Here is a 17,396-nt window from a genome sequence, read left to right as displayed (position 1 = left end):
TCTAGGAGAATCTGCATAAGACACTCTCAATTTTGCTAACTTCTACTAGTCTATCTTAGAATATTTCTCTAAATGACATCTAAATCACAGTGCTTAGTACACTGCCTGGCACATAGTAAGCATGTAACAAGTACATTATCATAAAATATATTATAGAATACTACAAAATTATATGTAAATTGGTATAATTATTATCCAAATTGGTTGTGAATGACAGAAGTGGGATTCTTAATTTCTATTCACAAAAGGTGTGCACAACATAGGGGGTAGCCAAGGAGGAGCAAGTACCAAAATAAAAGCAAAACCAAAAACCACCTGGATATACTATTCTGGGTTTTGGATACCTCAGATATGATAAAAAAAAACACACTAAAATTTGAAGTTTCCTCCCTAGACATCTCCTCAGATACTTTTCTTACAGAATACGTGAGACTCTGAAAAAGCTGAAAGCCTAGAACAGTGCTCTGCACATAGTAAGCACTTAACAAATACCAACATTAAAAAGCCCAAGAAGGCCAAGTGAAACAAGAGGGGAAATATTATTAAATTTCTACAGGTAACATGGTACAAAGTCAAATCCACAATCTAAGTCCAAATTAGGAGTGGTGCTTGTGCAAATTCAGCAAAATTTGCTTAAATGGAGAGACTTCCACGAAAAGAAACTTTAATCAATAGATGTGCACACTCAAACAATACCAGCAAACCTAGTCCCAGGACTCAACAGAGTCACGCCAGGCTTCGACGAGCTAAAGTATACACTGTGTCCCCCAATGAGTCTCTCCTTGCATTGACCTCTGTTCGCCTCCAAACTCTCTCTGCCTCGACCACTGCTCCCTCATTTCCAAAACCCTTTCTGGATTAATTTCTCATCTCCTCCATTTAGGCACTCTGGTGCTCACCCCCCACCATGCCACTTACAGATGTATCTTATTTACTCTATTACTTCTTTCTCCTATTATTCATTTTAGTGTCCTGTCTCCTCTGCTAAATCATAAACTCTGTGAGGGTTAACTCTATTATAATAATAACGGTATTCGTTAAGTGCTTATGATGTGCCAAGCGCTATATTAACCTCTGGGGAAGATACAAGATACTCGGATTGGACACAGTCCCTGCCCGCTCTGGGACTCACATTCTAAGTAAGAGGGCAAACAGGTATTGAATCCCCATTTTACAGATGAGGAAACTGATGCCCAGAGAAGTTAAGTGTCTTGAGCAAGGCCACCTAGCAGACAAGTGCCAGAGGCAGGATTATAACCTAGATCCTCTGACTCCCAAGCCCATTCCCTTTCCACTAGGCCTCCTCTTGCTCCCCTCTCCCAAGTGCTTAGTACAGGACTTTGCACATAATGGGTGCCCAATAAATGACTCACTGATTGGACCAAACAGGTAATGGCGAGAGCCATTATCTCTCCAGATTTTCGTGTTGGTTTTTTCCCTTCCACAAGACATGCTATACTACCATCAGGTCAAAAATCTCTGCAGTCATCTTTAACATGCCTATATAGGTTGTAGGGGCAGGGGGAGTAGAGGGAATAAAACTCTTACTGGATAAGCATTTCACAAAACCTGAACTTCCATTTTCCCCCTTCATCCTTCCGGGTTTCTCTCACTAAGCCAAGACTTGAGAGTTCCCTCCTCATGTGCTGAAATATTCAACACATTTCCTGGTTTGGAGCTATCCTGCCTGGTGCCAATCAGAAGGAAAAGCAAATTCGGAGGAGTATCCGGACCCTTAGCTCTGCCTTTTCCTCCAGCTTCTAAATTTTCACCCACTTCCCCGAAAAGCCCCTCTAACAAAGAAACACCAGAAGAAAGAAAAGGAGAATAAATTCAAAGCAATCTATTTGCTATTTGCTAGCAGTCAGTGCATGAAGTGGAAACAATTTTTTAAAATGGTATTTAAGTGCTTACTATGTGGCCGGCACAATACTAAGTGCTGGGGTGGATACAAGCTTATCCAGGTTGGACACAGTACATGTCCCACATGGGGTTTACAGTATTAATCGCTATTTTCTGAGCACTTACTGTGTGTAAAGCACTGTACTAAGCACTTGAGTGACTTGTTCACTTAAGTTCACACAGCAGACAAATAACGGAGCCAGAATTAGAACCCAGGTCCCTCTCTCAGGTCCATGCTCTACCCACTAGGCCATGCTGCTTCTTTAATTCAAATAAACAGTTTGCTTTTAGCTCACTGGCCCCGTACTGCTTATCATGGACAATCAAGTTAGCTATACTCTGTTGATGACATGGAGTTGCACATCCAGTCTCCAACAAAATTGTTTCCAATTTAACATTTTCATAATTCATTCAGTTCTCCAACAATGCAGGTTTTCACTGTGCATTTGGATCAAAGACTGGAAGGAATGTTTTTCTAATAAGGCACGCCTATCTGGGTAGAGCACGATGTGATTTCTGAGCAAGGCTCAAGTACACCACCACCACAAATTTCCTTAACGCAGGGTTGTACAAGAACCTTATGCCCTTGCTATTGGAGAGAAGACTGGGTAAAATTTCCAGTGTACTTCACTCTTGTCTAGAGAAAAAGAGCGAAGGAAAAAGTAGCAGAAGCATGACTACACCTAGACATAACAACCCTTCAAAATCCCAGCAATCTTTTGACCACAGTGTTATCTTAATATTATCCTTGGCAGAACTTACTCAAATTCCAGTCAGAAATTGTATCGTCATCATCAAGTTCATCATCATCATCATCATCTTCTTCAATACCGTCTTCTTCATGCTGCTGAGCAACTGTCCGTGATCGATGAAAACGAGGTCTAATGTCCTGCTCGCTATCAGGAACAGCTTCATCCTCTTCAACGTCACCCTACGCCACCCCAAAATTAATTTTTCATTATCGTTGGAATTTGCTGAGTGCTTACTTTGTGCAGAGCACTGCATTAGGCGTTTGGGAAAGTACAATGGAGTTGGTAGACACGTTCCCACAACAAGCTTATGGTTTAGAGGGGGAGACAATTATATAAATGAATAATTCGCAATATATAATTCACAGATATGTACAGAGCTGTGGGGTTGAAGGTGGACGAATAATAAATGCCCAAAGTTCACACATCCAGTGCATAGATTATGCAGATGGAAGAGGGAGCGGGGGAAAAGAGGGCTTAGTTCGGAAAGACCTCCTGGAGGACATGTGACCCTTCAAAAGCATTTCACTGGCAGCTCCACAAAGCCCACATACTATTTTGGTCACTCTAAGTAATAATGGCATTTACTGAGCACCTAATTGAATGCCATGCACCATACTAAGTGTAACTGATGGGCCTAGCTTTTATCCTGAACAGAAAGTCTTCTTCTCCACATGCTCTCCAACACCACATACTAATTCTCACACTTCCATTCACTCAATTTTTTTCTCCAGACATTTCTTTGGTACCTCTTGCTCGATGACTTGTGTGATGGATGGGCCATCAGTACTTATAGTAAACAAGTAGCCAGGCCTTGTCAATGTGGGCCAATGGGCTGCTGAAAAATATGTCGTTACTTAACTTGTTACTTAACTTGTTCCTACAAAGGTTTTATTGTCTGAGGGCTCAATTTGCACTTGTCTGGCTTGGGGCTCCTCTTGGGAGTGGTGGCGAGGGCCAGAAGAAGTCCAAACGAAGTTGCAGATCCAAAGGACTCTGGGCAATTGTTCAATTTGCCCCTTCCCACCCAGAGTGGCTCTGTACTGTGAGCCTGATTCATTCCAAGGCTGTTTTTCTTAAGAATGAGGAGGCAGCCTGTAACTGAACACATGTCCTGGAGCTGCTGTCCACGAATATGGGCCCTCTTTCCTCCTGTATACCCCATCTTCAAGAAGAATCCTGAGCAGGAATGGTCCTAGCCTGAACCAAAGAGGCTCAACTACAAGCGAACCTTTTCTAAGATAACTGCATTTGTGCAACACACTGTACCACAGCCCCCTCTGAAGGGAAGGATGAGTCTATATCACTATCATACTCAAGGAAAAGAACACTACTGGTATAGAAGATCTTTCCTGGTTCTCACAGCAGGAAACAGTCTTGGAACAATGATCTACAAAATCGCATATTTGTTAAAATAAAGGATGGGTGCACATTACAATTGACTTGTCTTTAATCCCAACTAGCTTTTTATCTGGCAACACAAAGGTCCGAACCGATCAAAGAGTAAGAAAGACATCAAAAGGAATGAATGCAAGCACCAACCTTCACTACCCACAATCTAGCATTTGTTTAAACAGCTAGATATTAAAAATTGGGAAGTCTCCTTCAACTCTCCTACTTGGCAGAGTATCATTTAAAATGGGCTTTGTTTAAATGGGTCAATCTCTCATTTGGGTAAACTCACGAGTTTATGGTGTGAATATCAAAATAATCTACCCTTTTCAAGTGACTACATTTAAAACTGCTTACCTTAAGTAGAATAATATCTATTTCTGAGTACTTCATGCCATTTACCAACACGGGTATCAGCCTGTTGAGAAAATTACGGAACGGACAATCATCAAAAATGCAAACATTTTAAACTGTGGTTTTCAGAAATGATGTTAATCCTCTTTTATACCAATAACCTCTTCTTGGTATAAGATCTCAGGAATGCTAACCATTATATTTGTTTTTATTTAAGAAACCTAATAGAGCCTTATGAATGACATAAGCAGCAAGGACTCTACATGAACAAATACAGAAGCTTGATAACTAAATGCCAAGTCCAAATTAATCACAGCATGAAGACATTATATGGCATTTTCAATATGTGCTTCAAGACAAGAAATGTATCATAAGCAAATGGTTTCCAAGTATCTTTTTCAAAATACCCCTTTCAGAATCTAACAAATTTGCAGGTCCGTTTTCCCTTCCAATTCTCCCTTTAACTTCACACAAAAAATCATCTTTAATCCCTTTCAAAACTCTTTCGTCATTCCTTTACAAATGCAATTAAAAAAACATTTAAAAAAAAACACTTCACAGGCAGTATCTCGGCCCACTGGAAAAAGCATGAAGCTGGGAGTCCAGAGATTTGGGTTCCAATCCCAGTTCTGTCCCTGGCCCTCTATGTGATTTTTGCACAAACCCCTTAACCTCTCTGGATCTCAGTTTCATCTTCAGCAAAATGAAGATATCCATTTCTCTCTACCTCTTGGATCATGAGCCCTGTGTAGAACACAGGCTGGGTCTGATTTGATCATCTTGTACTTACCCCAGCATCTGGTCTGGAGTATAGAACCTACTTAGCTTTTAATAAATACTATATTTATTATCATCACCACTATTCTCATTCTCTCCAAATCTTGACTTTCAAAAGAACATCTCCCTGCTCCTTTTATGTTCTCACTCATCTTCTGGGAAAGAAGGCCCACTGGGATCCTGGACTAACATTAAGGGAACACTAGAATAAGTAGTTGACATGTAAAAGATTTTCTAATCTTGCTGGCCAGCCCAAAACAGATATTGATATTTTGCTCAAGAAAACCTTTCACAATATCATAATATTCAAGCCTGGAACTGTGAAGCCAAAGCTAATCTGCAAAAGGGCAGGTTGCTCCACAATTCAATGCTTAAATGCCAGCTTTTACTCTGTTTTTCAAGCTCCTTTGTGGTGAAAATGTTTTTGGCTACTTTATAAAGTAGCAGAAGGTTAAAGAATTGGACTGGAATAATGTATCTACCAGGCACAGGCAGATGCGAGGTCATCAAATACCGTCTCGAGTTATAATGGCAAATCGACCCCCTTTAAGTCTTTAGTCAATTTGGATATAGATTCTGATTGTCAAATTTCTACCTTAGAGCTAAGCACATTGTATGTGCTTAACAAATAGCACAATTATTATTACTATTAGTTTTACCTTAATTTCTACATTCAGTTCTCACATAAATATTTTGGATAGAACACTACTATGTAATTAAGGAATGTTCTTTTGTATGGCTAAAACTCAATGGGTGAATGGCATCAGCCACAGCACAACTGCTATATATGTGAGCTTTCCTCATTGCAAGCTGCAGCCTCCACATTACAGAGCTGACCGTATCCTTTCTCTATCACTATCAATGATGACCACAGATTGGCACAGAATTTGTAGGAGGGCATCAGAACAGTACCTAACAAAAAAGACAGCATTAAGAATTTTCACTATTTAAGGTGAAAAAGAAATAAAGTCCTATTGAAGAATGTACAATCAAGCTCCCAGGTCCATAAGACTGTTCAACTTACTTAGAGAGATGTCTACAGAGTACATCTTTGCAGATTGGCTGCTCAGCCAAAGTAAGCCAAAATTCACAAGCTTCCAGAGCCACGTTTTCATCTTGGTCTTGGGTCCTCTGAAGCATGTACTAATCAAAAAATGAAAATTTCGTCTTCAATCTTAGTTAAGATTTTGAAAAAACCCATTTTAAAACAAAACTGGTCATCTAGCAAAAATTGCACTTTAATGGGGGGCAAGGGGACCTGCTGGCCCTTATGCAATGTACATGAAAAATTCATCCTTCTAGAAGCAAAAAAATGTAGACAGATATATCTTTTGGGAAATGAACAATTCAAGATGGTTTCATCATGTTTTTCAAATTCAATGGAAATACGACTTCACGGCTACTGGACAAAATCTGAGTCTCCATCACAGAATCTGGACCAGTATAGGGACCCTCCCCTACATCCTGGGCACAATTCTCTAGTATACCGCCTTTCTCCAACACCCACCATCACCTCCCTCCCAAATGGGGACTCAACCACAGTTTGTCAAAGGTCCCTGATTTGACCAGGAGCAAAGCAAGGCAAGCTCCTCCTGCGTTGCCTGGCCACACCAAAAGGCAAGAAGAGCTCCCTATGACAACCTGTCTGTTTGGAGCTAATCAGACAGAAAAGCCACCATCGAAACTCCATTTCCCAGCTCTGTCAGTACCTAGGGGTGCGGAACAAAAAGGCTTCAGAACAAGACTGATGGTCTCGCTCCCACAGTGCCCTTCCCTATGAATCAGTGACTGTCCTAACACCTCCCAGAGTCAGCAATCCTATCACTCAACTTACTCAAGAACACCAGTTTCCTGCCCTCTCCATTCATTTCAATTAAAATTTACAGCCTAAAAATGGGTATTGCAAGTGCTAGGCTCTTCCATTTATCTAAGTGAGATTAACAATTCAAAGAAATCTCTAGTAGTTTGGGAATTATGAACACAATTGTTAATTCCATTTTGCACCAATGATTTCAATCTACATATATATATATATACATATATATATATATCTCTACATATATATAATCATACACACACACACATCTAACAAGAGTTCTTTGCAACCAAGCCAGTCCCAGCCAAAAACATTATTTAAGTGCAAGAGTAAAGACCACACTGTCTCTGACACTACTGAAGTATAGATTTTGGTAGACCTTGAGATTTTCCGAATCTGCTAAGGCCTTTAAAAAAATAGACAAGATGCAAAACGGATTGATTTTTTGACATTAGAACATCTCCGAGTGACTAGCTCTAAGGGGAGTTTTAAGAGAGGCAATTACCTCAACTATATTATGCATGTGAGGAAGCAGGCGATCCATTCGAACTTCAAGCAACATCACCAGGGCCCGACATACATTTTTCCGAACCTCAGGCTCTTCATCGCCAGCCAATGCAAACAGATTCTAGATGATGGAAAAATAAAACCAAAGAAAACATCCAAGTTGCTTTAAATGAAAGAGCATTAAAGGCTGTTCCAATACTAAAAGCTCGCACTGCAAGGCATCACAAGTCAAAACATTTTAGATTTTTACAACCATGAGCCCGATGTGGTACAGGGACTTCTGTCCAATCCATTTACACTTTATCACAGTGTGCAGCACAGGACAGGGCTCGACACAGTTTAAAGGCCTAATTCCATAATTGTTCTTATTAAACATGTTTCTCCATTCCAGGCATAAACTTGGGCTGCATGAAAAAGAGGATGCCCACCCATCATCTAGAAAATAGACAAATTTCCATTTTGTGCCATCTTTTATCAGCTTTAAGTCTGATTGAGGTTGTTTTAAAATAGCACTGAATAATTTATAACCAGAAATATTGGCTAATCATAGCAGATGTATTTTGAGCCAACTTTTCAACAATGGCACAGTGCTCCCATTATTTTGCAGTTTAAAACACTTACGAGTAATGAAAGTTTATTAACAAAGGAGAAGCCTCTCCCCAATAAGCAGTGGTAAAACTACTGACTGTTTTTTTAAGTACCCAATGTATAATTTAATATCTCTAAACTATAGTATGCTTTAAATTATTCATTTGTCATTAGATTATACTTACTGTCATTTCTCCCTTCATATCTCCATTAATCACTGTGCATTCTTAACCTTGAATTTGCAACCAAACAGAAAAACCAACTTGTTCTTCAATGATTGGATTAAAGCTTTCACTTTCAAATGCTGAAGGTCACCTCATTTTATCCCTAATATTACCTCAGGACAGGTCCTATTATTCTTTATTTTATAAATGGGGACACAGGGGGCAGAGAGAGAGAGAGCGACTTGGCCACAGTCACCACTTAAATCACTGAGGGCAGGAAATAAGGCACATAAAGCTCTGCTATTCCCACCTAAACTCCTAAAAGACTTATAAAAAGTAGAAAACACCCTTACCTCAATAAAAGAATCAATGTGCATCATAAGAGCCTGGGTCCTACTGATGATAAATTGATTGACGCATGCAACAGCATGGGACCTGGAAGCAAACATTTTCAAGTTAAACTACACTTACATCTGCACAGGTCTAGGAAGCCCATGGACTGGTTAGAAAAAAAATTAAAAGATCCAGCACAAAGGGTAAATCTTTTTTTTTTTAATTGCTGGCCCAACATGCCTCCCCTGGACCTCTGTGCAGTCTAACGGAGACCAGTTGGCCCAAATCAGGCCCGAGTCAGCTATATGTTTTGAGATGCCCATAAGGCTCAGACCTAACATTTCAAGCCACACAGACCTCTTAACCAGAAAATGACGCTGTGGGGAGAAGGGAGAGCAAGCATTATACTGAAAAAGATCATCTAAATGGAAGAGAACAAGGACTGGCAAGTTTTTCTGCAGTGGAAAAGTTGGCTGCCAACTGATACTAGAAATAAGAGGGGCACTAAACAACAGCAACTCTCCATACTGATTAGTTCATCTGTACACATATACACAAATGTATTCCACACAAACTTCTATTTAGTCAAATAAGGGGAAAAATACTTGAAGATCAAATTATGTTAATTAAAATATGAAATCTATTTTCCCTTTTGAAGGTAGCATTCACTTTTTTTTAAGAAGTATTTGAACCTTGATTTAGCAAGTTGGTGAGTTTCCTACATTTAGTATTAGCTTCTGAATTTGGGTGGCGGTGGGGAGGGAAAAACAAGTATAAAATCACCTTCTTGGAACAGAGATGGAAAGGCACAGTGAGGTCACCGAAAACACGACTGTTGGGGGCAGAGTGGTCTGGAGGAGAAAGCAAGGGTCTGAAGGTCAGACTTGACTCTGTCCCAGCTCTGTCACCGGCCTGCTAGGCAACTCAATTACTTGGGGTCTCTGTTTCCTAGCTGTAAACGACTACAATAATATCCGCCACTCCTTACTTCTTTGGAATATTATATGTACAGTGACTGAGAGAACATTTTGTATATGCTTTCATACTACATTTTTCCCCCTGCCTAAAATTTATTTTAGTGTCTTCATCACTAAACTGTAAACTTCTTGAGAGCAGCAATTATGCCTACTAAACTCTTAAACTGTCATCTCCCAAGTGCTCAGCATGGTAAGTGCATAATAAGCATCATCGACTGATCTGAGGACTTAAAAATCCAAACTAAAATACTGCAGTTTCTTTTTGTAATAGCTTTAGTCTGGAATATCCAGAAAACATATGAAGGGTATATTAGAAATATTTGATGCTAAAATGAAACCTGAAATGAGAACTAGCATTTCATGCATTATTCAGCTACTACTTAATCACTTCAATTAACTCAAAACAGTTGCTGAAGATTCCTCTAAGGAAGAGTTTACTATGCTGAAATACCAATGTTAAGAATAAAATCAAGCTCCAGGCTAGTTTGCTAAAATGCAGCTCTGACTTTCAAACTGCTTGTTTCCTCTGATTTTCTCCCTTAATCTTTCTATGGAGAGGAAGGAGAACCAGACACTAATTACATGAGTTATTACTATCAATACCAAAAGAGGGAAAAACTTCCTAAAATAGTTGGTCAAAGCTGATCTTTAGACACAAGTCAAAAATAACCAATCAAATCATATCTTTAGATCCATTTATTTTCAGTACTATCAAGGGAAATTTATCTGGAGCATATTTTACAGTACTTGCCTTGCCAAAATGCTCATTCCCAACTGAAAAGTTCATACTTGCTAAAGAGTAAATAACTTACAATGATGTTTGAAAGCTGATTACACCAATGTTATACTTCTAGCTAACATGATCTAAGGAACCAGATTGAGTTTAAAACCGTCAAGATTACCCAACACACCTACTGCCCTTTAGACATACCTTATTTTCGGACTGCTGTGCTTGAAGAACTGCAAAAATTTAGGAATCATGATGTTGAGTGGACGATCCAAAACATCACTATCCAAAATTTCCGCAGAATCCTCACATATTTTCTGAAGGGCACCAAATGCTCCCTGCAAGAATCCAGGTTAAACATTAGCACGTAGAGTGAGGATGAAGACTTTTAAGGAGACTTAGACAAAGGAGAGCCTACTTCATTCATTTAATAGGATTCACTGAGCATAACAGCTCAGTGAGAAGCAACATTACTCAGTGGATAAAACACGGGCCTCGGAGCTAGAAGGACCTGGTTTCCAATCTGGCTTGTCTGCTGTGTGACCTTGGGAAAGTCACTTCACTTTTCTGCACTTCAGTTCCCTCATCTTTAAAACAGGTATTAAGACTGTGAGCTCCATGTGGGACATGGACAGTGTCCAACCTGATTTAGCACGTCTCTTTCTGACTTAGAATAGTGCCTGCCACATAGTAAGTGTGTAAAAAATACCATTTAAAAACTAAAAAAAACACAAAAATACCCCCATCAAACTGTGCTAGAGGTTCAGGAGAGTAAAATACAAACAAAAGGCATTGTTCCTGTTCTCAAGTTTACAACCTAATGGAGAAAGGCAGACAGATTCAGTGGGAGCAGGAGGAAAAGCATAAATACAATTGGTTCTAGAAAGAATAAGGAAAAATAAAATGAGTAAGCCGGAGTAAGTACACTGATATAAATTCAGCAGGCAGTGAAGTAATGAGTACTAAGAAACAAAAATATTGAGGAAATGTTACGATCATTGATCAATGGTGCTGGATGGATTATGAAAACGCCAATTGAAGAGAAAGCCTTTTGAGGACAGGCAAGGGACTCATTCGGGTGGTTCATCATTTTCATCATTGTGATTAGGCACTTCCTTCTTTTATACCAGCTAGGAAAGTACAGCCTTGATGACATTCTTGTTGGTGACTGCACGGTGAACTCATCAGGGGTTTTCATTACTGCCAATCTCACCGCCGACCGTCGCTCATGTCCAGGCTTTGGCCTGGAACAATCTCTCTCTTCAAATCCTACAATTACTCCCCACCCGCCCCCCCCTTCAAAAGCTTATTGAAGCATATCCCCTCCAAGAGGCCTTCCCTGACTAAGCCCTCCTCACCCCCTTCTCCCACTCCTTTCTGTGTCACCTTGACTTACTCCCTTTGTTCATCCCCCATCCCGGCTCCACAACACTTACGTACATATCTGTAATTTATTTAACGTCTGTCTCCCCCCACTCTAGATTGTAAGCTTGCTCTGGGCAGGGAATGTGTTTGTTTATTGTACTCTCCCAAGCACTTAGTACAGTGTTCCGCACACGGTAAGTATGAGTGAATAATACAAACAAATGAATAAATGAATGGGGAGGCCAGGGAGTGGGTGGACATGAGTTACAGCGTAGTGCTCTACAAGGGCCAGTCTGGCAATGGAATGTTTCTGGTAATGTTACAGATGACCTGGACAAAGGAATCTCAAGTATTCATCAAATAATTTACAGGGGGTGGTAAACTGGGTAGGTTGGCCAACATGCAGAAGATAACAGAAAAAATGGTCCTTTAAAAAAAAAAAAGCCAAAGTGGGCCTGGACTCAATGAGCACATCACACAAGTTGGGAAATCATTCTCCTTTTTCCAGTGTTTCTCAGAATGATCCTCAGAGTTGCTCACCCCTCTTGAAAAGGGATGAAGAGCAGGACTGGGCAAAATATGGCCTGAAGGCCAAATAGCGCTTTCACCCGGTTTGGAGCCTGCCGTGGCTAGTGAGCTCCTCTTGAGGGCCACAGAAAGCCCGAGTTTCTGGGCATATCCACAGTGGGCTCTGAGCAGAGAAGAGCAACAAAAGTGATTAATGGGAATGAAAAGAGAAAGATGGGGACTGACACCTGTCTCTAAGAACACCCAGGATCTTTCCAGGGATTATTCTGACCTATTTTTCTCCAAGCTGCCAAGGGTCAAAGAAGAAAAAATGAACTAAAATGAAATAAGCCAAGAGTTTGTGTGAATTTCTTCACCAACAGAGTGATAAAATCAGGAACAATCTACCAAGAGAGACTATAAAGTAACCATCCCTGAAGATGTTTAATTGTGGTTTATTTCTTCAACAGTCTAGGTGAGGTTAAGATAGGAAAGATGAGCTTTCAAATCTTGTGATACTATTTGTTTTTAATGGCATTTGTTAAGGGCTTACATTGTGTCAAACACTGTTCAAAGCTCTGGGGAAGTTACAAGTGAATTAGGTTGGACACAGCTCCTGTCCTGCATGGGGCTCATAGTCTAAGTAGGAGGGAGAATAGGAGAACTGAGGCACAGGAGTCAAATAACTTGCCCAAAATAAAAAAGCAGGCATTTGGCAGAGCCAAAATTTGAACCCAGGTCCTCTGACTCCTAGGGCCAGACTCCTACTTGGCCATTCTGATTCTATTAAAACAACATCAAGATTTTTTTGGGGGGGGCAGGTTGGGGGTTGAGCAGGGGGGGTGTGCATGTGTGGGTGTGTGTGCGCGCGCGCATACAGAATCAAATGCTTTAAAAAGACTATCTGTTGCCTGCTGTTGGTGGATGATGCAAGTTATTTTTGATGCAATTGATTCTCTATCTATATCTGGGGTTCTGCCTCACCTCACAGGTGTTGTAATCTTCGGAATCCAGCAGGCTGCAGAGCTTTGGTAAGAGTTCAGGCCAATTCTGTAATTCCCCCTTGGATGCAATGGTTGTAATCAGAATACCTTCAGAAGAAAATTCAAAAAGGAAATTCACATTTAGAAAAAGTTGAGTGGTACTGTCAGTTTTTACAATTTTTAATCATCAAAATAAAAACCTAAAAGACCAAGTAAGCCACAGGGCAAAAACTATGATGGAAAGTTAAGGAGTATACAGCAATTTGGTTTCTTTTGGAAGCTACAGATTAGACAGAATACAAAATAATGCAGTCACTTCCATATAAAACTATGTGCTCACATATGGACGAATGGCTCAGGAACCACACACAGCCTAGTCACGTGTAGAGACAACCTGTGATACCAAGTCAAGTGCCATGTGAGAGAGGAGGCTGTTCTCTAAGGCCTTTAAACCCCTAATCTCCCCCAAATCCCCACCCTACCGTGGCTGTGGATCACCACAACCCAGCCCTCCCCCAACACAATCCCATCGCTTCGTATTTTCAGTGGGAAAATTACAAGACAAGTACCATTACCAAGATGGCAAGCCCTTGGGTCCGGTCACTTTAAACTCTTACATATTCACCACTCCCCCCACCCCACTCCCCAGCACTTATGCAAAGATCTATATGTAATTTAGTTTAATGTTTTAATGTCTATCAGCTCCTTGTGGACAGGGGTGATCTATACCTACTTTTTTGTATTTTACTCTCCGAAGCACTTGGCACACAGCTCTGCACACAGGAAACCCTCAGTAAATACCACTGATTGATAGAGATTAAGTTATTTGAAACTCCATGGCAAGATCACCTCAGAATTAGGCAACATTTAAATTGCTAGCAAATGCCAACCCAACAGGAGATGTACTAGATAGTCAAGATGGTGGATGGGAGGGTTAAGGCTTCTGCAGCTCCTTGTGACCTCAGATATAATGGAATCAAAACCACAAACCTTTAGACACCTTTACAAGTTCATTAAAGTAGGTGTCGTCAGACATCTTTCATGTCTTTGGCAGTCAATCTGTCATTGTCTTCGACAACTCAGAGTGAAATTCTCATTACCTAAAACTGCTGTCAACTCTCATCCGTGAAGAGAAGCAAAAAACCTCACCCTACAAAGCAGATCAAATTAGAGTCTTTCCTGGGCCATGCCCGGTCAGCAATGGCCTAGGCCTCAATTCCTGAGGCCCCTGCCAAGTCAGAGCAGTGGTTGGACCAAGACAGACACAGACAGCGAAATCTGTAAAGCCTGAATAGATTATTAAGTGGGTTTCTATTACAGGGAAATGGTTTCTCTAACAGAAGATATAAAGTAGATGAACGGTGTGTTGCTGGCTACAGTTATCAGTGGCGGACAGATAAAGGAGGTTATAGTGAACAGTCAAAGAATTTCCAAGAAGCCCGCTTGATGCACTGGAGTAAAGTGAACGCAGGTTTAGTAATAACTGGAGAACACCACCTCAAAGAGTAGCAGCGTGGCCTAGTGGAAAAAGCATGGGTCTGAGTCTGAGAACCTGAGTGCTAATCCCACCTCGGCCATTATTTTTTTTTAATGGCATTTATTAAACGCTTATTACATGCCAGGCACTGTACTGAACACTGGGGTAGATACAAGCTAATCAAATTGGACAGAGTCCATGTCCCACATGGGACTTAGTCTTAATCCCCATTTTACAAATGAGGTATCAAGATCAGAAGTAAAATGACTTGCTCAAGGTCACACGGTAGACTCCCAGGCCCGTGCTCTAACCATTAGGACACGCGGCTTCTCACAGCTGCATGTTTGTCCGCTGCGGGACCTTGGGCAAGCCACTTAATGTTTCTGAGCCTCAGTTGCCTCATCTGCCAAATAGGGATTAAGACTGTGAGCACTGTGTGGGACAGGGACTGCATCCAACCTGATTATCTTTTATCTGCCCCAGAGCTTAGTATAGTACCTGGCACATAATACGAGTTTAGCAAATCCCATTTAAAAAAAAAAAGGCTAAAAATCATTCACCGCTTGGAAAAGAGGACGTGTAATCAAATACCACTTGGGTTGTTGGAATTGTGTATTCTTCAGTACTAAAATTTAGCATTAGGTGCTCTGCTAGCTTCAAGAAGCTGAGGACCAGCTGAAAAACATCTGTTTGCCTGGCAAGAAGCCCTGGATGTCAATTCAGCACTCGGTGAAATATTATAGGCTTTCTGGATCTTGTTCATTCGGCCTCCAGTCTTAACCCCAGGGAACACCAATTTCATTTTTTAATTACAATTTTGTAAAATGTGCTTGCTATCCATGTCTGAAATTTTGCAATTTTCCTCCTCCCAATCTTGGTAAGATTACTCCCACTGGGAATAAGTCCTGCAAGACAGCTGTTCCTCACTTCGGTGAAATACTGAATGAATGGAAGAGTTGCTCTTTCCCACAAAATTTGCACGCCACTGGAATTTTAAATTGTGTGGCACATCCTATTTTTCATAAGGAAAGCCAACACATTAGCATTAAAAAAAACCCTAAATAACACCCCACCAAAGCCCAACCTACCTATCCCCGCCAGAAGAGAGCCCAGAAATAAGGAATGACGACAAATTATGTACTTCAGCAGCCTTCTGGAAGACCAATGACCCACACCAATTTTCCCAACAGAGCAGATGGTCACCGAATCAAGACTTAATAGTTGGTGTGGGCCTTCATGCTTCTGGCCTAAAAGAAGCTAGACCAGGCCTTAAAGAATTCTTCTTGAAGGTGGGGATCTTGTCTACTGACGCCATTCTACCCGTCCAAGCAATTAAAACAGTGTTCTGGGCACATTAGGTACTCAGTATATGCTACCGATTGACTGACCATCTTCAGCTCTTGGTGCACCTAAGAATGCTTTGCATAGCTCCTTGCATGCGGACAACCTGCCCCAGTTGGAAAGAAGTATATTCTGAGCAAGTCCAGAATCGGTACCATCAACATCTAAACCAACATGGAAATGATCAAGTTTCCAGAACACCTCTGAGCCGGAATGGTGGGCTACTGTGGCCAAGAAATCTCGCTCACAGTAGTAACAGGCAAAATTCAAGCAAGAGGGAGAGGTGGAGAGCAAAAGGAAAGCACTTACTAAACAGGAAGAGTGGGATGAACAAGGGGCAAAATAATCTAATTGGTGAGTAACTCAGTGGGCTAAGGACCTTCTTGCTTATTTCAGTACCTCAGATGTTAGCTGGGTCTCAGTAACATCAACTGCATTCTGGCTCTTTAAAATACAGTCAGCTCTCCTAGAACTCAGGGGTTACATTCTCAAAGAAACCGTATTAAGAGAAACCCACATTATGTGCTTCACGCTGTGTCTGATGCCTTGCACGTGAGCAAAGCTGTTTCTTCCAACCCCATGTGGTCCTTACTCCAGACAGACATGTGTTGTCTACCGTCTTTAATGTTCCTAATTGTGCAGAGTGAAGACACTCGGTCTAAGAGAACTGACTGTATAATTTTATTACAATAATGTAGATGTCTGTTTCCTTTGTGTCTGCGAATAGCTGGATAGGCCAAAGGGATTAAGAAAAGATAGAAGCTAAGAAGGAGGGCATGACGTAGAGTATAAAATCCTTGAAAGTGTGGTACCCATTGAAATTTCAAGATGACAGATCTGAGAAAAACAAAAGGAGACTCTTTTGTACAGCAGGAAGGCAAGTACCTAGAGGTGACTTCGTGAAACTGGGGGTGGGGGCATGCGCACAAAAAAACATTAATTAGTGAGAATCATATTTGTGTTCACCATGATGTACGTCACTGACAAATTGAGATCCTAAATAGAACAGTAAAAAAATAGACTATGAAAACAGAAGTATTACCACAGGGATCTTCAGATGCAAGAATATCATCATTCCATATTTCACATTTGATCTGTTGGAAACTACAATACAGTACAGAAAGTAATCTATGGAGGCAAAGTTAGAAACCATACAAACCTGGAAGCAAAAAAACAAATATATGAGATAAAAAAACAAGCCAAGCGTTTCATCAGGCCATGGGAACTCACCTACAGTGGCTCTGATTAGTGGGGAAGAATCACCAATATTATTCAGACATTCACTTTTAATGAAATCTGTGACTCCATTTGGAAAGTTGTGAAAGTGTGCTTTCACATTATTCTTCAGGATGAGACCACTCAAGGATCTTGTGGGTTCATCTGCAACAACAACAAAATTGCTTTCAGCTTCTACCTGGTTTTCAAAATAACGCCACT

The 17,396-nt window shown here is 40.7% G+C and overlaps 1 protein-coding gene across 3 annotated transcripts in view; it reads right to left on the bottom strand.

The window, feature by feature from the left end:
* The window catches only part of TNPO1 (transportin 1), a 79,095-nt gene that overhangs the window by 22,017 nt on the left and 39,682 nt on the right, over window positions 1-17,396 (bottom strand). For all 3 annotated transcript variants that reach the window (XM_029076308.2, XM_029076306.2, XM_029076304.2), the window contains exons 4-11: window positions 17,190-17,339; window positions 13,143-13,249; window positions 10,491-10,624; window positions 8,603-8,684; window positions 7,496-7,618; window positions 6,199-6,317; window positions 4,401-4,461; window positions 2,665-2,833 (exon numbers count right to left, since the gene is read on the bottom strand). In XM_029076308.2, coding sequence (XP_028932141.1) covers window positions 2,665-2,833; window positions 4,401-4,461; window positions 6,199-6,317; window positions 7,496-7,618; window positions 8,603-8,684; window positions 10,491-10,624; window positions 13,143-13,249; window positions 17,190-17,339 — 945 coding nt within the window. The remainder of the gene's footprint in view (window positions 1-2,664; window positions 2,834-4,400; window positions 4,462-6,198; window positions 6,318-7,495; window positions 7,619-8,602; window positions 8,685-10,490; window positions 10,625-13,142; window positions 13,250-17,189; window positions 17,340-17,396) is intronic.

Source organism: Ornithorhynchus anatinus, chromosome 1 (assembly GCF_004115215.2).
Source record: "Ornithorhynchus anatinus isolate Pmale09 chromosome 1, mOrnAna1.pri.v4, whole genome shotgun sequence".
In the NCBI taxonomy this organism is placed as follows: domain Eukaryota; kingdom Metazoa; phylum Chordata; class Mammalia; order Monotremata; family Ornithorhynchidae; genus Ornithorhynchus; species Ornithorhynchus anatinus.
The sequence above is the reverse complement of the archived record's forward strand: the minus strand, read 5'-3'. Positions and strand labels throughout refer to the sequence as shown.